The sequence below is a fragment of the Balaenoptera acutorostrata genome, chromosome 9, assembly GCF_949987535.1.
Source record: "Balaenoptera acutorostrata chromosome 9, mBalAcu1.1, whole genome shotgun sequence".
NCBI lineage: Eukaryota > Metazoa > Chordata > Mammalia > Artiodactyla > Balaenopteridae > Balaenoptera > Balaenoptera acutorostrata.
This window is the reverse complement of record NC_080072.1, coordinates 78,516,629-78,544,591: the sequence shown is the minus strand read 5'-3', so window position 1 is coordinate 78,544,591 and position 27,963 is coordinate 78,516,629. Positions and strand designations below refer to the sequence as shown.

Below are 27,963 nucleotides of genomic sequence, written 5' to 3'. Positions count from 1 at the left end.
ACAGTTAGTATACATTTTATTATTGCTACATCAACAGGTAAAAGTGCCAACACTCATTTCCTAATCACGATTCTCTTCAAAAGCCAGGATCTATGATGATAGTTTCAGCTTTTGATAACAGCCACAGTCATCCATGTCCTGTCTCAAGATTATTTAGAAAATGTAGCTTTCCAGGTCCTAACTATAGATTGTCTAACAAATTTTTAAATTAAGAGAAAAAGGTATAATAAACGAGAAAATATGATAAGAAAAAAATAATTACATACCAAAAGTACTATAAATCCCCAAATTCTAGATCTAGAAGGAGATCTAATGTGCCTTAAGCTCTTAAATTTCCATAAGGAAAATTAAGCAAGTGATTTATTAACTAATTTAAGCAATGAGAATAAATGCAGAATGATTATATACTTATTTTTTATCCCAGTATTTATTTTTGTTTTACACATAGGTATTAATATATTGATTATAAAATGATGGTTGATGAAGCAAACATAAAAAGATTTTTTTGAAAGATTATAATATAATTATTGTTTGAGAAAGATATTAAAATCAAAATGAGTATGCCATAAAATGAATATAATACATATTTATATAAGGAAAAGACTGAGTACTATTAGAGTTAAATAAGAGGTGTCATCTGTAAAATGTGTTTACATTTAACAGCATAATACTTCATAGGTTGGTTATGAAGATGAAATGAGTTAACATATTTTAAAACACTTAGAACATTGTCTGCCATAGAAGTAAGCATTAAGTAAATATAAACTACTTATATGAACTTGAGACCTTAAAAAAGTTTCTGTTTTTAAAAATCTTTTTTTACTAAACTGGTTTGGCAATAATGTCATCTTCCTCAGCACCAGAACTTGTTTGGACCAATCTTATATGCACCTCTAACACCTAGATTTTAGTCTCTATAAATAACATTATGCCTTACGGTCAACGAAATGTAGCTGAATCTATACTTGGGGGGTGGGCACAATATCAAGATGTTATTGGAGGAAAGCTAGAATATTTTAAAATATATTTCTGGTTAATGAGGACAAAGACTCTAACATTCAGGGATTCCCAATAGTCAAATTGTGACAATTTATATATGTATATGAATAAGGTAAATCTGCAAAATCTCATGCAACTTTAATGATACTCAAAATTGGAAAGTTTAATATGATGTATGTGTGTATATAATATATACAATTTTCATACAAAAGGAAGATAATTCTAGTAGGATATGTTTAAATGTTATTACTTTTAATAAGTATGGAATTGTTAATATATGAATATCTTGATTCTTCATTTAAATATGTACTTATTTATAAAATATAGATCAGTACTTTTTTCTATGAATATAATTAGGGAAGACACATTTAATGTTTATTTAACATTGTCCAATTAAGTCTTAAAATCACATTATTTTAGGCAAATATGTCATATTTCAAAAGGTGAAAACCTATGCAAAAGCTATAGATTTAAAGTATTATTATTATTATTTAAAGTATTATTATTTAAAGTATTATTGATATAACAAAAATAATGTTCAAATTATAAAAGAGGCCAAGTCTGTTAACAGTCTCACTTTGAAAGGAGCAACCCAAATTCAATTGGTTGATAACTCAGAAACTACTCTGGATTAGGTAATATGATCCTCTTTTCTATTTGATTTTAGAAAATCACAATTGCACTACACAATGTAGAAAACCATAGCTGATAAAATTATTGTGTAATACATGATAAAATTAAGATATAAAGGTAAAAATATTTATATAACAAAATAATTGTAAACCGAGTTCATAAATTTGTAATCATTTTGATAATTTGTAATTTTGTCTAATTATATGACACTTAAAACATTTAACAGACTTGTATTAGATTTAAATATTTAATTTAATCTAATATGTTTTAATAATTATCTAAACTTACTAAATATACTTGTTTTGAAATATTAGTTATGTAATACATATTTAAATTTTTACATAAATAGTGGCTGATGGATATAAATAATTAATGATTTCAGCTTCAAAATGTATAAAAAGTAATCAGAGTTCCTGTAGCCACAAAAGCCCTTTGGACATTAAGCATTCTATCAACAACAAACAGTGAGTTCATTCTCTATCTCTGAGGCTGGTCATAGAAAATCATGATGTAAAGGAAAGTTGCCACCAAGTTTGTAATCTTGCTTTACATTTGTTTGCTCTCACTTCCTTTCAGAAGCCCCTTCTTTTCTTTCTCCCCAACATCCTACCTCATTTTCTCCCCTTAATCATAAAACTACCCTGATTCCTAGAGAATGGGTGACTCCTAGCACCCATGCTCACACCCAGGTATACTAGAAAGCAAACTGATTTTCTTCATCCTATCTTCTCTATCACCTGTATTTGCATTTTTTCCCCAAATATCACCAGGCAAAACATAAAACTAAGCCTAACAGACTTAATTTTTATATCATCAACGCAGACATAATGGAATCTAGGGGAGCAATTTTGAGGCAGAAGTGGCCTTCCTTATATAAGTGACTGACTGCTTCAACCAGGCATCTTACAGGCTCTTATGCATATGCATGGTCTCCAGAACACAGCAGTGAGTCAGGTGGGGTGGGGTTGGGGAGAGGCAGAGTAATAAGACACTACCAATGATTGCATGTGTCTGTCTACCCATACATTTAAGTTAAAAATAAAGCAAATATTGCTCTAAATTAAGTTCAGGACAGCTTGACGTGGAATAGATAAGATAAGTAAGTAGGTAGGTAGGTTGATTGAGAGATAAAGCTTCCCTTGCCTAGTCATTGAACTGTAAATGCTGGTGCCAACTTGCTCACTGTAGGTGGGATTGACTATTTGATAGCTGTGACAGGTCTTTGCAAAAATCTAGAAAGACACAATCATATAGACATCTAGGATCTTTCAGTAAATAGATTTCTGGTCTGAATAATGCAGAAAACATTGCATATTTTGCCACCACTGCTGATTTGGGAGAAAAACAACTGATATACAGGCTATTGAGAATTAGCGTACTTGTATTAGAGAGTATAGACCAAAGAGAAAGGTATAAGCCACTAATACTAGTACATCGTGTTTTCTGGATTTGCTGTATCTGTCTTGAAAAGACTGCTCTATTAAACAGAGGAGCAATTAGGTGGGTTGTTTATTTGGTTTATTAGGATTTTTTCAATGTACATACTGAAAAGTTTTAGGTTCTGTGATACACCACATAATATTTTCAAAAACAAAAGGAGTATACTTAGGCTTCTATCTTGGTATATTTGGTGTATGTAAAGTACAAATCTAAACTCCTTAGCCAATTTTACTTTAAAAGATATTTTGATTTTTTTAGTATCTAGCTCGATGTTCTCGAAACTGAATCCATTATCATTCCTTTATTCTTTCCTTTTCTCCTTCACACTCCTTTAATAGGGTGTCTGGGTTCTGGGTTAATTAGACATAATACATGATGATTATACAGACAAAAATCAATTATTCCATTCTTCAGGGTGTAATTTTAACTTAAAAATCTTTTTGTGACAAATTACATAGCCATTATAGTTACATATGAATTATTAACACAAAGATCCCTGGCCCTTCTATTTCTTAGAGATTATAATCCTCAAGAATTTAATTCAAGTAGGATTACCTACTAAGAAATGATCTCATCCAGTAGCCTATCCTTAATTTGGTGTAAGACCCCATCATAAATGAAATGATTTCAAGAGTTTTAAGAAATCTCTACATTTAGTTAATTAGATATACGATCTATTTTAGAAAATGTATATATTCTAGTATACATGAATGATTACATGTGGTGTCTTTTTTCTAATAAAAAACTGGGAGGGAAGTTATAATCAGAATCTGAGATATTAGCATTTCAGAGGCATTTCTTTGGTTACCTGACTACAAGCAGAATTTTTAGTGTGTGCTATCTTATGTCCAGAAGAATCTATAGCAAATAGTGACTATAATAGACAGTAGAAGAATAAAAGCAGTTAAGTGTATATTTTAAAGGCAGACAGAAAAAATTAAAAATCTATTTCTTACTAGATTTCAAAGGATATTTCAATTCTAAAACTTTTTCTGCTTTTATGAACAGAATTTTTAACCTCACCAGACTGCTATTTATGTGAAGAGGGCAAACATTTCAAGGAATTTGAAAATATCTCAGGAAGAAACACATTGTTTTCATACTTCTAATCATTACCAGTTTATACCATGATTTTAAAAGTTGAAGTCATAAGCTATTGCCTCACTAAACTTTAAAGTTTTATATATATATATATATGTATATGTATATATATATATACACACACACACACACACTATATATGTATATGTGGAAAGAGCAATACTTTACTCACAGGCAAACTGAAGTACAGCTTCTCTACTAAGAATACTTCCAAACGTGTTGGCTGCCAAACACTGATAATGGCCAGAATCCTTTGCTTCACTTGGATTGCTTATAATGAAGGCCCCATCTATCAAACTGTAGCGATAATCACTTTCCAAATCTATTTCTGTTCCATTTCGAAGCCATCTTAGGAAAAATCAGAAGACAAATACATAAAAATTACTTGAGACATTATAATACTCCCTGGGAGTGTCAGAATCTCATTGAAAGGAATTTTTAAGACTTAAGAAAAATGATTAACAGTGAATTTCTACCTGTAATTGGGAACTGGGTTGCCACGAGCTTCACAATTCAGTGCTAGTTTCTTTTCATCAGAATCAGTCGGGAAAATTATATCATCTGGTTCTTGCACAAACACTGGCCCGTAGTCCACACTTTCTGTAAGGACCAAAAGGAAACACTTTAAAATTTCTCGAAATATCAAGACATTTTTTCTCCACTATGTTCCTACTCAAAATTATTGCACTTTCCTCATAATAAACAGGCATATTATCAAAGAAAGATATAGCTAGCAAATTACATTGTTTTAGAAAATTGCAGACACCTAAATGGATTTTTTCTGTCATTGACCAAGACTGCTTTTAAAAATATGATATATGAAATGAAAAAACACATCTCAAACATAGATGTTGTACATTCTAAAATATATATCTTTGAATTCACCAAAAGTGGAGCTAAGGAGAATAATATTAAACAAAAACATTATTTTAAAAAACCCAAAATTTTGTAAAAGTCTTAGAATGTTAAAAATAATATATGATAAAGGAAAATCATGAACTAATATAGTGTTACTACTTGGGTACTACAGACATGAAAATGTTGGTCTTCGTGCATTTTTCACATATTCCTTTCTTCACTCATTCAATCAAGGACTTTTAGTGCTTAATGTTGCTGGATTGTAAGGGGAAAATGATGTAATGCAAGTACACACATTCTCATGGAATAAATGAGACATGTCCTCAAAATAAGTCAAATAATTGAATAAAGATGACAAAACTGTATACAATTAAATGTTTACCAGCTGGTAGATAAAGTAAATAAGTAAATAAGAAGAGAAGAGGCATAAAAAGGAAGGCATCTTTTTCCTTAGCTACAACCAAAAAAAATTACATGAAAATAACTAAAATGTATTATTCTATACCAAATTATATTGCTGTTACTTAAAGTTTTATTTTAAAAGAGGAAAATAAATGATTTGATAAATAAATAACTTGAGAAAATTATTGTCAAAATATTATACTGCATGTTGTTGCATCATAATGAATTTTTAAAAATTCAGAAAAGCACATGAAACCTTGTCAAAATCTCAGTTAGAATTAAACTGCACAATCAAGTCATGAAAAAAGAATTCCTTCTGGTCTTTACTCATTAAAATATAATTATTTAAATTAATGTTATAAATATCTATGATGCATAAGATTAACTTTTAATAAATATATCTTATATTTTTATATATATTTTAAAATTCTTGAGCTTTAGAGTCAGACACTTGGGTTCAAATTCTAATACCATCATTTTCTAGCCTTGAGCCAACTACTTTTATCCTTTGCTGCTTCATTTATTAATTGTGGATAATAATGTCTCCTTACAATATTATTATGAGGATGGATCAACATTTGTAAATACTTAGTATGCCACAAGTACTCAGTAAATTATAATTAATAAGAATAATAACTAAAGTTTACTTGTGTTATAATTATTATATGTCAGACATTATACTGAATAATTTATATGCAATATATCATGTAACACATAACAACAATGTGACTAGAATTAATTTCCTCGTTTTATTTTTATTTCTTTTATAGAGCAGTGATTTTTAATTTTTCTCTTTAGCAGTAGTACCCTTTATTTTTTAATTAATTTTTATTTCAGTATAGTTGATTTACAATGTTATGTTAGTTTCAGGTGTACAGCAGAGTGAATCAGTTATACATATACATATAACTACTCTTTTTTAGATTTTTTTTTCCCATATAAGCCATTACAGAGTATTGAGTAGAATTCCCTGTGCTATATGATAGTTTTTTATTAGTTATCTATTTAATTTCCCCATTTTGTAGAAGACAAAACTGAGGCTGAAATCAATTAAGTAAATTTGTATAGTAAATAAATGATAACTTTGGGACACAAAGCCAGGGCTTTGGAATATAGAACCTGATTACCACTACCACTATCACTACTACTACTATTACTATTATTTATAACAATAATAATTATTATTATACATTTAAATAACATTTACAAACACTTTCATATATTATTATTTAATTATCTGAGCTGAGTTTTATAATTATTTGTAATTCAAAGTTGAAAACGCTGAGGTTCTGAGAGGAGACTTCCACAAAATTAGCCACATAGTAAATAGTTGATTTTAACTAAGTTTCTATGGTTCCAAATCTTATATTCTGAAAATTGTCAAAACAGAACAAGAGAAATAAAGGCTTCCCAGACTGGGGAAAAGCAGAGAGATGAGATCTGCTAAACCACAGACTGGAAAATAAGGGACTAGTCTGAAAAACATGTATTCTGACTGCTTGTACTCTGTTAGATATCTTTGTTCATTGTCACTTTGAAAGCATCTTAGTGACTCAGTGAGCCCTCTTCCTCTCTCTCTCTCTCTCTCTCTCTTTGTTCTTCCTCTTTCTCTTGGTTTTCTCTTAGAAATAAAGTTCATTGTAAGGGGTGGAAGAGCCTGGGTCAATGTAGAGCTTTCCAGTCCCCAGCAAAGAGTAATCAAAGATGATTCTATCATCTCTGAAGGGATTCGTTTTTAAAATTCCATACCAACAAGGTATTATTATAGACAAAATCAGACAATTTTATACATACACCTGTAGTAGTAGACTCCATCTATTGATAAAAATGATGCATTGCAGGAGACCTTAAGATGGCAGAGGAGTGAGGCATGGAGATCACCTTCTTCCCTACAAATACATCAAAAATACATCTACATGTGGAACAACTACTACAGAACACCTACTGAATGCTGGCAAAAGACCTCAGACTTCCAAAAAGGCAAGAAAATCCCCACGTACCTGGATAGGGCAAAAGAAAAAAGAAAAAACAGAGATAAAAGAAAAGGGATGGGACCTGCACCTCTAGGAGGGAGCTGTGAAGGAGGAAAAGTTTCCACACACTAGGAAGCCCCTTCACTGGCAGAGACGGGGTGGGTGTGGGGAAAGCTTCAGAGCCACGGAGGAGAGTGCAGCAACAGGGGTGCAGAGGGCAAAACAGAGAGATTCCCACACAGAGGATAGGTGCCGACCAGCACTCACCAGCCTGAGAGGCTTGTCTGCTCACCTGCCAGGGTGAGTGGGGGCTGAGAGCTGAGGCTTGGGCTTTGGAGGTCAGACCCCAGGGAGAGGACTAGGGTTGGCTGTGTGAACACAGCCTGAAGGGAGCTAGTGCTCCACAGCTAGCCAGGAGGGAGTCCGGGAAAAACTCTGGACCTACCTAAGAGGCAAGAGACCATTGTTTCAGGGTGAGCGAGGAGAGGGGATTCATTCCCTCTCTGCCCACAGAAGGCAGGGGACCACCTAAATGAGCGCCAGAGACAGGAGTGAGCCACGGCTATCAACTCAGACACCAAAGAAGGGCATGAAACGCTAATGCTACTCCTGCAGCCACCAAGAATCCTGGGTGCAAGCACAGGTCACTATCTACAAACCCCGGGAGCCTGTGCAGCCCGCCATTGCCAGGGTCCTGTGATCCAGGGACAACTTCCCTGGGAGAACACATGGCATGCCTCAGGCTGTTGCAATGTCACACCAGCCTCTGCTGCTGCAGTCTCGCCCCACATTCCAATTTTAACTACCATACGCCTCCCTCCCCCTGGCCTGAATTAGCAACAGCCCCCTAATCAGCCTCTGCTTTAACTGCATCCTTTCTGGGAGGGAACAGAAGCCTGGGGGCAAGCTACATGCAGGGGTGGGGCCAAAACCAAATCTGAACCCCAGGGGCTGTGTGAACAAGGAAGAGAAAGGGAAATTTTTATGTGCAGCCTCAAAAGCAGCAGATTAAATCCCCACAATCAATTTGATATACCCTGCATCTGTGGAATACCTGAATAGACAACAAAGCAACCCAAAATTGAGGCGGTAGACTTTGGGAGCAACTGTAGACTTGGAGTTTGCTGTCTGTGACTGACTTGTTTCTGATTTTTATGTTTATCTTAGTACAGATTTTAGAGCTTGTTATCATTGGTGGATTTGTGCTTCGATTTGGTTGTTCTCTTCTTTTTTTCTTATTACTTTTCTATTTTTTTATTTTAATAGTTTTATTTTATTTTTCTTTCATTTTTTCTCACTTTTCTTCTGACCCGTGTATCTGACAGGGTCTTGGTGCTCTGGCATGGCGTCAAGCCTGAGTCTCTGAGGTGGGAGAGCTGACTTCAGAACATTGGACCACCAGAGATCTCCCAGCCCCACATAATATAAATTGGTGAGAGCTCTCCCAGAGATCTCTGTCTCAACACTAAGACCTAGCTCCACCCAAAGGCCAGCAAGCTCCAGTGCTGGATGCCCAATGCCAAACAACTAGCAAGACAAGAACACAACCCCACCCATTAGAATAAAGGCTGCCTAAAGTCATACTAAGTTCACAGACACCCCAAAACACCCCCCACAAATGCAGCCCTTCCCACCAGAAAGACAAGATCCAGCTCCACCTACCAGAACACAAGCACCAGTCCCCTCCACAAGGAAGCCTACACAAACCACTGAACCAACCTTACCAACTGAGGCAGACATCAAAAACAATGGGAACTAAGAACTGCAGCCTGCAAAAAGGAGACCACAAACACAGTAAGTTAAGCAAAATGAGAAGACACAGAAATATACAGCAGATCAAGGAGCAAGGTAAAAACCCACCAGACCAAACAAATGAAGAGGAAATAGGGAGTCTACCTGAAAAAGAATTCAGAGTAATGATAGAAAGGATGATCCAAAATCTTGGAAATAGAATGGAGAAAATACAAGAAACGTTTAACAAGGACATAGAAGAACTAAAGAGCAAAGAAACAATGATGAACAACACAATTAGTGAAATTAAATATTCTCTAGAAGAAATCAATGGGAGAATAACTGAGGCAGAAGAATGGATAAGTGACCTGGAAGATAAGGAAATAACTACCACAGAGCAGAATAAAGAAAAAAGAATGAAAAGAATTGAGGGCACTCTCAAAGACTTCTGGGACAACATTACATGCACCAACATTCGAATTATAGGGGTCCAAGAAAAGAAGAGAAAAAGAAACAGTCTGAAAAAATACCTGAAGAGATTGTAGTTAAAAACTTCCCTAACATGGGAAAGGAAATAGTCAGTCAAGTCCAGGAAGCACAGAGAGTCCCACCCAAGATAAATCCAAGGAGAAATATGCCAAGACACATATTAATCAAACTATCAAAAATTAAATACAAAGAAAAATATTAAAAGCAGCAAGGGAAAACCAACAAACAACATACAAGGGAATCCCCATAAGGTTAACAGGTGATCTTTCAGCAGAAACTGCAAGCCAGAAGAGAGCGGCAGGACATATTTAAAGTGATGAAAGGGAAAAGCCTACAACCAAGATTACTCTACCCAGCAAGGATCTCATTCAGATTCAACGCAGAAATGAAAACCTTTACAGACAAGCAAAAATTAAGAAAATTCAGCAACATCAAACGAGCTTTACAACAAATGCTAAAGGAACTTATCTAGGCAGGAAACACAAGAGAAGGAAAAAGCCTACAAAAACAAACCCAAAACAATTAAGAAAATGGTAATAGGAGAATACATATTGATAATTACCTTAAATGTAAATGGATTAAATGCTCCAACCAAAAGACATAGACTGCCTGAATGAATACATAAACAAGACTTGTATATATGCTGTCTACAAGAGACCCATTTCAGACCTAGGGACACATACAGACTGAAAGTGAGGGGATGGAAAAAGATATTCCCTGCAAATGGAAATCAAAAGAAAGCTGGAATAGCAATTCTCATAACAGACAAAATAGACTTTAAAACAAAGACTATTACAAGAGACAAAAAGGACACTACATAATGATCAAGGGTTCAATCCAAGAAGAAGATATAACAATTATAAATATTTATGCACCCAACATAGGAGCACCTCCATACATAAGGCAAATGCTAACAGCCATAAAAGGGGAAATCGACAGTAACACAATCATAGTAGGGGACTTAAACACCCCACTTTCACCAATGGACTGATCATCCAAAATGAAAATAAATAAGGAAACACAAGCTTTAAATGACACATTATCAAGATGGACTTAATTGATATTTATAGGACATTCCATCTAAAAACAACAGAATACACTTTCTTCTCAAATGCTCATGGAACATTCTCCAGGATAGATCATATCTTGGGTCACAAATCAAGCTTTGGTAAGTTTAAGAAAATTGAAATCGTATCAAGTATCTTTTCCAACCACAATGTTATGAGACTAGATATCAATTACAGGAAAAAACTGCAAAAAATACAAACACATGGAGGCTAAAAAATACACTACTAAATAACCAAGAGATCACTGAAGAAATCAAAGAGGAAATCAAAAAATACCTAGAAACAAATGACAATGAACACATGATGACCCATAACCTATGGAATGCAGCAAAAGCAGTTCTAAGAGGGAAATTTATAGCAATACAATCCTACCTCAAGAAACAAGAAAAATCTCAAATAAACAACCTAACCTTACACCTAAAGCTATTAGAGAAAAAAGAACAAAAAAACCCCAGAGTCAGCAGACAGAAAGAAATCATAAAGATCAGATCAGAAATAAATGAAAAAGGAATGAAGGAAACGATAGCAAAGGTCAATAAAACTAAAATTGGTTATTTGAGAAGATAAACAAAATTGATAAACCATTAGCCAGACTCATCAAGAAAAAAAGGGAGAAGACTCAAATCAATAGAATTAGAAATGAAAAAGGAGAAGTAACAACTGACACTGCAGAAATACAAAGGATCATGAGAGATTACTACAAGCAACTATATGCCAATAAAATGGACAACCTGGAAGAAATGGACAAATTCTTAGAAAAGCACAATCTTCTGAGACTGAATGAGGAAAAAAGAGAAAATATAAACAGACCAATCACAAGCACTGAAATTGAAACTGTGATTAAAAATCATCCAACAAACAAAAGCCCAGGACCAGATGGCTTCACAGGTGAATTCTAGCAAACATTTAGAGAAGAGCTAGCACCTATCCTTCTCAAACTCTTCCAAAATATAGCAGAGGGAGGAACACTCCCAAACTCATTCTACAAGGCCACCATTACCTTGATACCAAAACCAGACAAAGATGTCATAAAAAAAGAAAACTACAGACCAATATCACTGATGAACATAGATGCAAAAGTCCTCAACAAAATACTAGCAAACAGAATCCAACAGCACATTAAAAGGATCACACACCATGATCAAGTGGGGTTTATCCCAGGAACTGAAGGATTCTTCAATAGATGCAGATCAATCAATGTAATACACCATATTAACAAACTGAAGTATAAAAACCATATGATCATCTCAATAGATGCAGAAAAAGCTTTTGACAAAATTCAACACCCATTTATGATAAAAACTCTCCAGGAGTAGGCATAGAGGGAACTTACCTCAACATTATAAAGGCCATATATGACAAACCCACAGCCAACATTGTTCTCAATGGTGAAAAACTGAAAGCATTTCCTCTAAAATCAGGAACAAGACAAGGATGCTCACTCTCACCACTATTATTTAACATAGTTTTGGACGTTTTAAACACAGCAATCAGAGTAGAAAAAATTGATTTGCAAATGTTGAACCATACTTGTGTTCCTGGGATAAATCTGACTTGATCATGGTGTATGATCCTTTTTAGATATTATCATATTCAGTTTGCTAATATTTTGTTGAGTATTTTTGTATGTATATTCATCAAACATATTGGTCTATAATTTTATTTTTTTGTAGTGTTATTATCTGGTCTTGGTATCAGGGTTGTTGTAACCTCATATGATGAATTTTGGAGTGTTCCATCCTCTTCAGCTTTGGGAATAGTTTGAGAAGGACAGGTATTAGTTCCGCTTTATGTGTCTTATAGAATTCCCCTGTGAAACCATCCAGTCCTTGATGGGCTTTGTTTGCTGGGAGTTTTTTAATTACAAATTCATTTTCAATACTAGTGATCAGTCTGTTAAAATAGTCTGATTTTCTTGATTCCGTCTTGGCAGTTTGTATCTTTCTAAAAATTTGTTCATTTCTTCTAGGTTGTCCAATTTGTGGGCATATAACCGTTCATAGCATTCTCTCATTTTTTTTTTTTTTTTTTTGTATCTCTGTGATATCATTTGTCATTTCTAGTCTTTCATTTCTATTTTGTTTATTTGGGTCAGAGATCTCTTCAAGTGCTTTCATTTTATACAATTTATTTTTATTTTTCCTGTTCTATTTGGGTGATTTTCATTATTCTATCTTCCAGATAACTTATTTGTTATTCTGTATCACTTAGTCTGCTATTCATTCCTTCTAAGGTGTTTTGTATTCCATATACTGAATTATTTATTTTTGATTGGGTCTTTTTTATATTTTCTAGTTCCTTGTTAAAATGTTCAGTGGTTAGATCAATTATTTTTCCTAATTCAGTTAACATCTTTATTTCCAATACTTTGAATTCTTTAACTGGTAAATTATTTCTGTTTATTTGTTTTTCAGGGGTATTTTCTTGTTCTTTCAATTGAGAATAGTTCCTCTACATTTTCATTTTACTTAATTTTCTCTGTCTCTATGAATTTAGGTGAAATAATTACCAGTTACAGTCTTGAAGTGGTGTTCTTATGTGGGAACCTCCCTACGCAGACTGTGTATGCCTAATGCCTTTGGTAGGACGGCTGGATCTGAAGCGGACGCCAGTCACATCTTTCCTCAAGGTGTGCTGGTAGCTGTCACCTTGGTAAGGGGTGGGGCTGGAGATGGAGGAGCTAAAGCTGGCACTGGGTATGAGGCAGGACTTCCTCTCTGATCAGTGGCTATCACCACACTGTCAGGGGTAGGGTCTGATCCCAAGTTACTGGCGCAGAAGCCCTGAGGATTGGGCTCTAAGTGGCTCTCTTCCCTTAGTGTGTATTTTTCTCTCTCCCCACACCAGGACCTTTGCCCCAGAAGAGGGGAGTGCTGAAGCAAGTGGGGCCCACGTGCAAACAGAGGTCCATGTGCTGCCTGTGTAGGCGAATGTGGCTCTGCTCAGATGCAACCTTGTGTGCAAGTTCCCTTTGTCTCTCACAGCCAATCGTTGCCCCCTGCCTCTGTTTCTCCCATCACCCTCTCACTGTTGTGGAGTCACTTCTCAGGGCTGGCAGAACCCACATGGACTCTCAGCACATGTTTGGAGATTAGCTGTGGTGGAGCAGTCACTGTCAGAGATCTAGGCAGCTTTTGGGACACTGCCTGAGGAAGTGCCTACTATGGCTGCTGCCACCCTCCCTGGGCTCTGCCCTGAGACAAGATAGCTTCTGCATCCCATGGTAGAGTCCTTTCCCCAGTCAAGCTGCTCCAGATCCAGCACTGCACTGTGCCATGGAGTGAGTGGGGCCAGAGCATTTGCTTGACTTGGGCTATGGCGTGCACCACGAGGTGGTCGGTCATGGGAAACCTGCAGCCACTAGAGCAGGACCCTCTCTGCTCTGCCTTGGGGGCTAGTTAGAGTGTGCACACGCCTCACAAGTGGAGTGCAGGCTTTTCCAGACATTCTCTCTGATCCAAAGGTCCTTCAACCAGCCAAGGGGGCTTGTCTCCTCTGCATGGGACTTCAGCACAGGGACACCCAGTCTGTGGCTTGAGCCGCTCACTCCCCAGGGTGGGTGTATACCGGTGTAATCTCCCTTGTCCTCTGAGTCCCTTCCAGGGGCACAGGTCTTGACCCAATTGCTTTTATTCCCTTCCTACCCAACTGCATCTGCATCTTTCTTATATCCTTGGTTGTATCGGAGTGTTGCTAGTTTCCAGTTCATTTTCAGTGGGTTCCACACGTAGATGTACTTTTTTGTGTATTTGTTGGGGGAGGTAAGCTCCACATATTCTTATTCCACCATCTTTATTTCCCTCCTCAAAACTTTCTTTTTTGGGAATATTTCTTCTTCATTTGTTTTATTTTCCTCATACCACTTAAACATATGTTGGCTTTTTTAAAAAAAAAAATGTCTGCTCTATCATCTCTCTAATAAGTTTTATATTTTTATTATTTTCCTATTTGTTTGACTTCTAATTTGTTTGCTATGCTCCTATCTTTTCAGTTGCTTCTATATTACCAATAATGATTGTTTCAACTCGTTAATGGTTTTATTTGTCTCTCCTACTTGTTTCCTGAGCTCTAGTTGCCTTTATATTACCAATAATTAGGGTTTCAACTCTTTAATGGTTTTCTTTGTCTCTTCCATTTGTTTCCTGAGCTCTAAGGATTACTTCTGATCATCTTCTGTTATCTTGTCATATGTACTTTGATTTCATGTATGGGTTCTTGAAACTGTTCTTCCAATGTTATTGTCAGTCACATCCTCAGAGGAAGACAGTTGTTATATCCTGAGTACAATTTTTTCAGATTATGGAGGGATCCACACAAGACAAACTGAAATCTTTGGCCTGGCCAACAACCAACAAGAGACTGCAGTCTACTAACAACCACGAGTGTGTTTTCAAGTGGAACTTCCTTCAGTCTGTCCTTCAAAGGTGAATGCAGCTACAATCAACAGCTTGACTGACATTTCATCTCATGAGAGAACTTAAGCCAGAACCACCCACCTAAACCACCCAGATTCCAGACCCACAGTCTCTTTGAGAAAATGAAAGATTATTCTTTTAATTTGCTAAGTTTTGAGATAATTTTTACACAGGAATAGATAATTAACAAACTATTTTTTATCTCCCTATGTTACTTATATGAAAATGTGTTTAAGACAAAACATAACTATGAAATCTATGAACATCCCAGGAAAAGTAAAGTATAAAAATATCATTTACAAATAATCATACTTGGGAGAATGAAAATGCTTTATTTAAGTTTTATTGAGCCTTAAACATTTAGAATTGGAAGGATAATCTTTCCACTCTAATAATGTCTAGGATATTTATCCAGTTTTAGCTTCATCACTTCTAGTAATGTATGAAGTCTTAACAAATTATTGTTTTATTGTTAGGATTCTCAAAAATAAAGTATGCCTTAAATAAGTAACATAAGTTTATGTCCTAGATGAAGACATCTTTTGATTCAATTCTGTTCTAAAATAAATACACTTTACTCAAGATTTTATCATAATTGAGTTGATTAGCACATCAATAATACCTTGCTTAATTTATGGAAATTGCCATTAAGATTAGAATATGAAGGCTGTTCCATGAATATCTTATGTTCCTCTGATAGAATATTATGTAGAATAAGAAATTAACCAAAATGATATTTTTTAACTTTAAACTTTAATTTATTGAAAAACAAATTTGTTTTAATATAACCAATAGACTGACCTTGAACGACTTGAATCATAATCAATTAATAAATGAAGAAGAGTATTTTAAGAGTATACTTATACTCAATGTCAAAATGATCATCTACAGTGAACTTTTATTTCATCATTAGCACACAATTATATTTGATAGGTTTTGTCTATTCATGTGTGACAGGAACTGGTTAGATGCTCAATAATCCCATTTATTCTTCCTAAGAACACTGGAATACTTTTTTAACCTTTCTTATGATTGGACTGGGACTCCAGTGTGACTTGCTTCTGGACTGAAATAACATGTGTGAAATCCAGGACTCGTCACAAAAATCACACATGGCCCTCCACCCTCTCTCTCTCTTCACCTGTAAATTAGCTGAAGGTAAAAAAGCAGTAAGTGCCAGTGAGATCCTAATAGATATCAAAATATTAGATGGTTCCCAAACTCTCCACATGGAGAACCATTCATTGAAGAACAAAGTGGAATGGGATGTGAATAGAAAAGAACATTTATTGTGTCAAATTGTTTATTATAGCATCCAGAATTACCTTGTCTTGATTAATATTACATTTAAAAGCAAAATAATTTTGAAGCTTTTAATGAAGATATAATTTGATTAGGAAGCAATGGTCACTGAAGTATATATCATTAGATTATAGAATCCTGCTTATATTCTCCTTTCCAAGTTCAGGCCTTTGGATTACTACTTAGTTAGTATAGTCTCAGGCCATGGGCTTATGACAGGAGATATTCAACCATTCCACCTCATATCTAGCTATATCAGGTTATAGTGCTCCAGTTTTTATAACTGGTTTTCTACTTAATCCTTTAGTCCCAGTCCTTCTTCACATGTTCAGATTCTGAAAACGGGTTTTCATCCTGTGTCTCTATTTCTAAATCCTTTTTTGTTAACCTTTCTAGAAGGTCCAGTGTTATTATTTAGACATTTATATTATATGGATGTTATGCTTCTTGTTTTGCATTTTTACGTGGTTGACTTGCACTGTACAGTCATGTAATCAAGTCTGACTTCATTTTTGATCTTTGACTGTGGATGGCTTTCAAGCCCCACCAGTCACTTTTTTTCCTTTTGCTTCACCTCAGGGAAAGATGATATGTATCCCTCCCTTGACTCAGGTAGGAAAGTTCATAACACGAAAACCCAAGCCCACATAAGAACTCTCACCCCAGCTCCACTCCCCAACCACAACAAAAACTAATGCAACCCATTCCTTGCTCAAGCCATTTTCCTACCAGCCTATCCTGCTCTCAACAGAAAGCTTCATGATGTGAAAAATAAACACTTTTTGGTATATGTATATCATTATTAGTCTCTGCATTTGAACCAATTTTGTGTTATGGGATATTGATCTTGCCCTCTGTAGGAAAATCACATGGCAAGTTAAGGCTCAGTCACCTGGGTAGGTGACAGTATTCTCTAAGGGAAGCATATATCCTTCCCAAGGGGTTTGCATCCATGGAAGCAATATATCTTCAGACAGTTAACTAAAATGTGTAAGGTAGGCATGTGAGAAAGGTAACTCCTGAGTTTCTCTAGATAGCTTTCCTTAGGTTTATATCAAGAAAACAAAATATGCTGTGGGATCATCCAAATTATTTGGGCAAGATGGCATTACCTATGGGGGCAAGCCAGGGGTTAGGTTTGGAGGCACTTATGTAGAGTAACATAAATTGCAAATGTTTAAATTATACTTATAAATCATAAAATCATATATATGGTTTTTTTCTTTCTCCTTTTCCCTTCTGTTATTCCTGAGCCTTAGTAATAACTCCATCCTTTCTGGTCTCACCATGTCCAGAAAAACAATATAGAATTTAGGAAAAAGTGCTACACATCCATCTTTAGGTTAGTGGTTCTCAAATTCTTTTAATAACAAGTATTTTATAATTTTCCTCTTATGATTCTTAAATTAATGGATATTCTAACCTACCTATATGCATTTTTTAATCTAATGAAGGGATAAAATAAAAAATAAGTAACATTATAAAATAGTATTTAATTCAATATGTAAATTCTCAAGAACAATTGTAATAGGAGACATAAAGAACTAATCAAAGTTTGTTTTTGTTGATAAAACCCCCATGAATGTAGCAGCTACAAAGGCAAACTGATCTAAGTGTAGTATAGATTAATCAAATTTTATGAGTGTTATTGGTGTTAGGTGATGTGATTCTCTAAATGGTCAACAAATTCTGTTAAAGTTCTTAACAAAACTAAATATAATCTTGCTGTAATTTACACGTTTTTCATTGGCATTTCCATTATGTACCAAAAATACCTTGCATATAATAAAGTACAGAGTTAGATTCTTGCCTCAGAAAGTTTTAAAGAGAATTTTCACTAATGTGAAAGTTTAGAAGGACATTTAAGAGTACTGTAATTATAGGTCATTTAACACTCCTATTCTCCACTTTCTTTTTTTTTATTATTTATTTTTTAATTTTTAAATTTTTTTTTAACAGGCAGTAAGTCTTTTTTTTTTTTAATTTATTTATTTATGGCTGTGTTGGGTCTTCGTTTCTGTGTGAGGGCTTTCTCTAGTTCCGGCAAGTGGGGGGCCACTCTTCATCGTGGTGCGCGGGCCTCTCACTATCGTGGCCTTTCTTGTTGCGGAGCACAGGCTCCAGAGGCACAGGCTCAGTAATTGTGGCTTACAGGCCCAGCTGCTCCGAGTCATGTGGGATCTTCCCAGACCAGGGCTCGAACCCGTGTCCCCTGCATTGGCAGGCAGATTCTTAACCACTGCGCCACCAGGGAAGCCCTCCACTTTCTAAATTAAAGTAGCATCCTTGAATCAAAATTAAGACAATCAAAACTACTCCACAAAATTTAAAAACACCTCTAAAGTGGAGGTACAACCCCTTCTTAGAATCAGGCCAGAGCAATAAACCAGAGCCTAAAGTTAGCACTGTATTGACAGTAGTCTTTCATCAGAGATGCCTAAATAGGAGGACGAAGTTCTACTGTGAAATGATGATCCTGGGGTCCATCTACCCTTCTTCCAGTGGAGCTTTTGAAGCACTGGTATGTCATTTTGTTTATGGAGACATTGGTTTCCCTTGTAGAGTCCTGTCTTAAGATCAAGCTGATATCTCATTTCCTCTAACCCTTTTTGAAATTTCTGTCACTTATTGAAAGGCTACCCAGATACTAACTTTCTTCCTGTAGGAGGGTTTTAAGTATCACCTTATCTGAGACTTCTACAGCCAGGTTCCCTAGGGAAGCCTTGCTTCTTGGTGTTGAAACACTGTTTTCAATTGTTTCCTGAATCATGACCAGACATTACCATGTCTACCTAGGTTCTAAACTTGCCTTTCTGACTTAAATCCTCTTTTAAACAATTATTTCTGTGTCCATTTTTCTCAAAGATTAGGCCTAATGCCAGACCCAGTGCTCTCCACCTACTGGTTACCTCTAATTAATGGCCTCATCTAGCTTACTCATGTAATGTGAACTAAGCATATCGGTATTATGGTCTAGAGGAAATAACAACCTGTCATGTCCAATACAATTAAACCAAATTCACTTTTAATGATCATTGATATATTTTATGTGATAATTTCCAGAAATTTTGAAATGTTTAATTAGAAATTGCATTTTATGATGACATCCACAGTTAAAATGTGAGTAAAACTTTTCACAGTTTGTGAGAATATAAGATGAATTCTTAAAGAAAATATCCAAACCTTTCTTTAAGTTGCCTTTTAACACTGAAATTGTTTCTTTATGAAAGTTAAACAAGTGTAAACTGTCATTATAAAACTTTCAAGGATTCCTAAGAATTGAAGAGCATGATTTATTAAAAAGCTTTGTGATGAATGTTTCATGGGTAGTAGTATGATGTTGTGCACATACTATACACTGACAGTCTAATAGATATTTTCATCATTTTTAATGTGGCTATAAAAGAAAGGCCAGCTGATTCAGAGATGCTATCACTTATGAGAATAATCAAAATGTACTGACCCCATACAACATTCAGAAGATGTCAAACCACAAAGCCACCTTGTCAACAGATGGAAGACATTGTTTTTCCCTCCTTTTCATTTGTAATAAAAATAAACACAGTTTAGCTTAAAAATCTTCAGGCAAATATTCTGTGATGGTGTAGAAATTTAGCCTAAATTCAGATTTCAAATTCCTCAAGTACATGCCTCCTTAATTAAACAATATTTGTTAAGCTCCAACTAAGCTTGCACTGCTCTAAGTGCTGAAAGAGAAAAAAGGTACGGAATATACAAAATGGTCTTTGCTCAAATGGAATATAGCTAAATTGGAGAGAAAAGCATACTAACAGAAGCTAATAACAATAGCTCTAAAAATTAAGAATACCATAAAACAATAAAATCAAAGTTTCAATGAATAGTCATGAAATGGTAAGTATTTTATTAAAAGATGGTTTTTAAACTGAGAGAAACTGGAGTCATCTAATTTATATAGGAGTATATCATCCAACTGAAATGCCTTTTTCCCTGCCCAGAGGGAACTCTTATTCTCATAAAAGATCATTTAAATTTTTTATTTGGTCCTCCAAGACAATTTATCAGCAAAGGGTACTTTGAGGAAACAACAGAAAATTGTCAACACAGAGACCACTTTGAGTCATGAGGCCATTGCTCATGTTCCAAGTCTAATCTGGAAATAAGCCACATCAACAATGAAATTCAGCCAAAGGTATTGAGAATGTGAGGCAACAAATCTGGTAGGTTGCAGGACTCTTCCAGACATCAGAAGCCAGTGGTAGAAACTCCAAAGGCTGGGTAGACTCAGAGTGCTACATAAATTGCAGGTAGTACTTATCATTGAGGGAATTAAAGATATCCAAAATTATGTACTTAAACTTCACGAAAAATAACTTGCTTCAGCTACTTTCAAGAACCACATTGTTTTTCCACCTGAGGTAGCATTTGTAGTCTCTGAATCCCAAGAATGGGCTTCACCAGTAAAAACCTAAACTTTCTAGTAAGAATCACTCTTAATCCTGACTGTCTCTCTGCAAGGAAGATAAAATATCTTACCTAACCATCTCATCACATATGGAAGAATAAAATGTACCCTACACTTAGTTTGCTCCCACTAAAACCACAATAACAAGAAGAGATTAAGTCAAAGACCAAGTTATTGGATGTTCATTTATAATGGGATGAACAGGTATAGTGTCAGCAGTGGTTAATAGTCCTTGTCTACATTGCAAAATCCAAAACTAGGACATGTTTTGCAGTTGTTTGAGGTGCTGACTCATAAGGGCTTTCAATTAACCTATATTACCATGAGAATTTCCAATTTAAACTTTAGTCAATTTTTAAAATCAATTAAATGACATTGCTTGCATTCAAACAACTACTGTAGAGTAACTATTAACAACTAAATTTTTTAAAACTAGATAATACCTCTTGGTATAGGGAACATTTCACTGGCAAAATTTGAAGTGATCATAGTCATTATCCAAAATAACAATATCAGGTTGAAAGAAAAATGACAATCAGATGACTTCTCTGATTGCTCAGCTCCAATGAACAGCATTCTCTCTTTCAGGTACTCTCTGTTTCTCTTCTCCCTTTCTTGAGTCTAGCTCAAAAATTTTTATTTATTTCCCTGGCTCTACTTCCTCACCTCAACCAAATTTCAGTGACTCACTGTTGTACTTTTCTGGTAGCCACCTTGTTTGCCTTCTCTTGCTCTGACTTGCTCCTGCTGTTGGAAATCAGCTACCATGTTTTGCGCTACCCTATAGAGAGGACCCTGAGAATGACCTCTGGCCAAAGCCAATGAGTAGTTGAGACACGCAGTCCAACCACCCTCAGCAACTGAGCCCTGTGAACAATTATGTGAGGTAAGTGAGCTTACAAGTGGATCTGTACCTATTTGAGCCTTGAGATAAAACAGGAGTCTCACCTTGTGAAAGACACAGAACCAGAGGACAAGTTAAACCACATCTGTCTTCCTGACCCACAAAGATTGTGAGATAATAAACATAACTTTTGTTCATTTTGTTGATGTCCTCACCATACTTCTGTATTTGCTACAGAACATTCTTCTCACAATATTGTGATTTTAAGGTTTTCTTTATAAGTTTCATCTATTTTATTTTTCTGTGTTATCTTGTGATTATCTCAACAGGTTGGTACTCTTTTTAGGCATCTAGTCCCTATAATCAGTCAAGATTTGTTTACTCAGGCCCAAATTAAGCAGTTTCCTTTGGAACAGAAGTCAGATGAAAGCCAGAGTCTTTTGTAACCTAATGTTGGAAGTCATATAGTTATATTCCATTACTTTTGTCATAATCTATTCTCCAGAAGCAGGTTACTAGCTTCAGCCCACAGTGGAAGAAAAGGGATTACACTGTAAATACCAGCAGGTGGGAATCACTGTGACCTGTTTTATAGTCTACCTACTACAGGTGTCATCATATTATTTTCATATTTTATATTTTAAGAAAAAAAATATCACACTGTTGAGGTCATCTGTCTTCCCTATCCTGGTACCATTTACCTGCTCTCCTTTTCCCTTTGAGGTAAACACTATAGTCACTTGCTGTCTCAAGTTCATATATTAAAAATTGTATTATATATAGTTATCCATGAATATTATATTATATTTTTATTTTTTTACATAAATGACATCATATGTAATATTCTGTAAATTTCCTTGTTCACTACCTATTATATTTTGAAGTATATCCATTTTGTTTCATAAAGATATGGTCTATTCACTTTAACAGTCTTAGTTTTTCAATGAACGAAAAACACAGTTTATGTATCCATTCCCCTTCTGATGGACATGTGAGTTGTTTTCAATTTTTTGCTATTAAACTTACATTGCAGTGAAGTACTTTTATATTTCCTTGTGCATGTGTGGGAGAGTTTCTCCAGGTTTTACATACAGAAGTAGAATTGCCCTCCCAGATTGATCTGCAAACAACACTTTTATGTTTCTCCGAAAAATCTTAACTGTATCTGAGGTACTTTTGGGCTTCAATCTGGGCAGAAGTGGGATAACCTTCTATTCAGGCTCTGTTAGTTTTCTCATTTTTCACAAGAGCATGTCAACTCCAGCTTTACTCTCTATTAAGGCTAAAGGGAATTACCTGACAAAAGCCATATGTCAGGCTTTTGTCAGAGAGAACAAACTCAAAGTCACATCTAGCCAAGATCTATCAAATGCTCAGATGGGAAAACAATACTTATGGAAGATTACTTGGAAAATACTCAGACTATCCATTCTGCCTGATACTCTAAATATGGATTAAACTAGACCAGCAAAGGACTTAAATTATATCAAACTGGTCCCTAGCCTAGAGCCTCGCCACTCAAAGTATGGTTCATGGACCAGCAGCGTAAGCATCACCTGGAAGCTTTTTATAAATGCAGATTATACGGCCCTCCCCTCCTGATCTGTTGAAAGGGGACGTATTTTAACAAGACTCTCAAGAGATTGTATGTATATTAAAGATTAAAGAAGAGCACAGTTTTAGATAATTACTTCTAATTTTGTTGTTGATGATTGGGTTTCATCTGCCTTTATCGAAGCAGATGAAACTCATTGTTATGTACACAATAACAATAATGTTCAGGTCATTGACCATTACATCAAATATTAAACTGTTAATGAGAACCCTCCAGAAAAATTTGTCTAATCTAGCATCAGAAATAGCTGCATTTCTACCGAGTAACTGATTCATTTTAATCCTTAAAAGAGAGGGAAATGTGTAACTGATCAGAGTTTCTTTTTCTTTAACTAATTATCACAAATGGGACTAACCGATGACAGGCATACAGACACTTTGAATTAGTCTCAAACTTGGCTCCATTTTATGTCTCAATATTTGCTGTTTTCATCATTTTTGTATGTTTTAATTCACATTTTCTAGCTGTATTCTATGTATCATTGTGAACCACATTAACTTATATTTGGAACAAGAGAACAAAGGAGTAGAACACGAGGTGATGATACCAAATTATACCAAATACAATAGTATCCCATAGTTCCGATCACTCAGTCAATACATTCTCTCTTGGTGTCATCCTATAAAATAATGAATGAGGCCTAAAGAGGACAAATCCCAACACATCTCTGCCTGATGAGTATGACATTAGAGTTAATGTAATGGATTTTTTTAAAAAGAATTTATTTTTTAGAGCGATTTACAACAAAATGAGAAGGCAGAGATTTCTCATCTACCTCCCTTCCCCCCACACGCATACCTTCTCCCATTATCAACATCACTCACCAGAATGATTCATCACTCACAGAATGAACATCACTCACATTTTTACCAAAGATGAACCTACATTAACACATCATAATCACCAATAGTCATAGTTTATGCTAGGGTTCACTCTTGGTGTTGTACATTCTATAGATTTGGACAAATATATAAGGATATATCCATATATATATCTCCATCATTATGATATCATTCAGAGTATTTTCACTGCCCTAAAAATCTTCTGTACTCTGCTTATCCATCTCTCCCATATGATAAGAGTATGTTTAGTTTTATAAGAAACTGCCAAACTGTCTTCCAAAGAGGCTGTATTATTTTGTATTCCCATCAGCAAGATATGAGAGTTCCTGTTGCTCCACATCCTCAGCATCATTTGGTGTTTTCAGTGTTCTGGATTTGGACACTTCTAATAAGTGTGTAGTAGTATCTCATTGTTGTTTTAATTTTCATTTCTGTGATGATGTAAGATGTGGTGTATCTTTTCATATAATTATTTGTCATCTGCATCTTCTTTGATGACATGTCTGTTAAGGTTTTGGGGCCATTTTAAACTCATGTTGTTGAAGTTCTTATGTTGATTTTTAAAAGTACTTTGTATATTTTGAATAACTGTCATTTATCAGATGTGCCTTTTTGCAAATATTTTCATCGAGGCTGTGGCTTGTCTCCTAATTCTCTTGATTTTTTTTCACAGAATATATTATGGAAATTTAAAAACTTATAAGTATTTTGAAAAACAAAACATTTTAAGGAAAAAACACCATGCTTAAATAAAATTTAAACGCCAGCACTATGAGATGATGCTCCACATGGCAACAATTTGCATAATCATGAGGCATGAGTTTGCCTGGGTTTGGTACAACAACCTAATTTGAAATTTCTAGGATTTTTCCAAGTAGTTTAGTTCTTACAAAATGTTTCCCTAAATGTTTAGTCTTTTATCAATCATAACTGTAATATAGCCCGAAGTGTATTGTACTTAAAATCAGTAGATATATGAATGAAATTGGTTACTTATTAGAAGTGTGACCTTGTCAAAGATACTTATCTGCCCCTTGAGTTTCTGTTTCCAAAGAAGACAGTAATAATATCTACTTCAAATGTTTGTTGACAGTATTATTGATATAAGCTATGCAAAAGAGACTGGCACAGAGCCTGGTAATAATCAAGCACTAGTGCTTCTCTCTGTTAATTAGCGTTGTACTGTTTTGTTGATATATCCAAAAATGACAAAGTTAGAGAACATTTTGAAAATGTTGTTCAAACCATAATGTTAATAGCTGCATAGTCATCCTTAATTTAACTGATTTCTTAGTGTTGGACATTTGAATTATTTCTTATTTTCTACTCATAAATGCTGCTAAGTATATACTTATATCTCTGTGTACATTGTTTATTATTTCCTTATGCAAAACACATTTCTAGAAATAAAATATGAGATTGAAGGATATGACTATTTTGAGGATCTTGATTTTCATTGTCAAATTGTCCTTCAGAAATTTAACATTTTTGCTTTCAGTATATGAATTTATTTAGTCTTAATCCTAAATCAGAATTGGAAGCAATTATAATTAAACACATTGAAAAATTTTTGAAATAGGTGTCGAACATAAGACTAACTTATGACCAAGATGGCCTTAACATTTTCCTCATCTTCACTTAACTTTTGACAGGTTTCCTCCTGATTCTGGTACCCTAACCTCCATTTTCTTACAGCATTTACTTTAGAAGAACTGCAATTATAAATTCCTTCTTTGCTTCTGTGAAATGTAAATCTTTACTCAGTCTCTTACCAGTTGTAAAACCCAAGAATGTCTTTCTCAAGGACCTGGGAGCCATTTTTTTTTTTTTTTTAATGTAATCATCAAAAAAGAGAGGGTCCCTATTTCCCAGACTCTATAAGATGGTAAGAGGCTAACTTCAATAGGCACCAATTAGTAAACACAGATGGCCTTATTACACTGGACCAACTCCTCCTTAATGTCCTCCATCTTTCCAAATCTTAAAAACTCACATTCTGTTTCACAGTTGAGTTTAACCTCTCTCCTCTATTGTAATAGGCTTAACTCCTACTGCAATAGTCTTGAATAAAGTCTTTTTTCCCTGCTTAACTCCAACAGGTGCAATTTTCTTTTGACACTTACCATCTTGTTTGAAGGCATCTGAGGAATGATAAAGATTGATGGGGGAAGAATAATGTTGAGCTGCCCCTCGCCAGCTCGGTGAAGAAACACTCAGTGTTCCTAATGGAGGACTGCTGTATCGTGGTCTAGTCTTTGAACCATAGAGGGATGAAGATGAACTCTTCTTAATTCTTAGCAAAGTAGCATATGAAGTAGGGAGACCAGGAAGAGTTCCAGAATATTCTGTAAAAAAATAATAAAAATAATAAAAAGTGAATTCTGAGGAAACTAGTTTTTTTAACTGAAAATTTTTCTTCTGAAGATATTGTTGAAAATCTCCCTTGGAGATGCAACAAAATGCAAACTACAGTGGGAATGGAAAAACATAAAATATTAAAAATATATTTTAAAACATTTTCTGAAAACTTTACTAGTTATAAAGTTGGTGTTTTGCAAGAAAGAAAGAGAGAAAAAAGACATGAAGGAGGAATGAAAAGAAAGGAAAGGAGGGACTTCCCTCGTGGCACAATGGTTAAGATCCTCCTGCCAATGCAGGGGACACGGGTTTGAGCCCTGGTCCGGGAAGATCCCACATGCCGCGAAGCAACTAAGCCCATGTGCCACAACTACTGAGCCTGCACTCTAGAGCCTGCGAGCCACAACTACTGAGCCCACGTGCCACAACTTCTGGAGCCTGCACACCTAGAGCCCGTGCTCGCAACAAGAGAAGCCACCACAATGAGAAGTTTGTGCACCACAATGAAGAGTAGCCCCTGCTCGCCGCAAGTAGAGAAAGCCCACACGCAGCAATGAAGACCCAATGTAGCCAAAAATAAATAAATTAATTAATTTAAAAAAAGAAAAGGAAAGGAAAAGAGGAAGGAAAAGAGAAAAAGGAAGGAAGGAAAGGAGGAATGAAGGAAAGAAGGAAGAAAGGAAGGGAGGGAAGAAGGACGCAATCCATCCAAATTTCATTTCTTTTATTTTCCTTGTCTGAAATATTTGGTCTTAATATTAAAATATCCATTCACACACATTAAATCAGTTCTTTATTATTTAAAAATGAGAAAAAGAGGAAAACAGCATTATCAATTACATTCTACAAATATAAATTGGATCTTCATCACCTAAAATTTATCATATAGTAGGAAATGTGTCTAATGAAGCATATATATTTGCACTAGACTGTAAGTTATGCCTCATGTTCTTGAAAAGCAGTCAAATTCATTATGGAATGTAAAAAAAAAAAATAAATGGAATTTGTTTTGTATAGTTTGTTATGTATAATCTATATAAAAATATTATTAAGTAGGAATACTATTATGAAATCCCTACCTTTAATGATTATTGAGAAATGTATTGCCCATATTTTACTTTAATTTCCAAGATTTTTCATTAGAAAAGATATGCATAGTGCCTGAAGTAGATTGTACTGACTCTTCTTTATGACCACAGGGAAGTCAGTTTGGTGTATATATCAAACGATTAAAAACACAAACTAATTATGATGAATTCTAGAAAACAATTGAGAATTGGATTTTTTCTATATCTAATATCAGCTGTATTCGACAATTCGTTGATTTTGGAAATACTTTTAGGAGTCAGACATTTTTGGTCAGGGTATTTGACATTTCAACTTAATGGATGTTAATTTAATTTTGGATAAAAAATAATTTATATTTGTGAGTAAGCTTTCTCACAATTAA

The 27,963-nt window shown here is 34.9% G+C and overlaps 1 protein-coding gene across 1 annotated transcript in view; it reads right to left on the bottom strand.

The window, feature by feature from the left end:
* Window positions 1-27,963, bottom strand: part of CNTN5 (contactin 5) — a 1,403,535-nt gene that overhangs the window by 499,930 nt on the left and 875,642 nt on the right. Inside the window, exons 4-6 of the mRNA XM_057553585.1 lie at window positions 26,279-26,500; window positions 4,650-4,773; window positions 4,346-4,521 (exon numbers count right to left, since the gene is read on the bottom strand). Coding sequence (XP_057409568.1) covers window positions 4,346-4,521; window positions 4,650-4,773; window positions 26,279-26,500 — 522 coding nt within the window. The remainder of the gene's footprint in view (window positions 1-4,345; window positions 4,522-4,649; window positions 4,774-26,278; window positions 26,501-27,963) is intronic.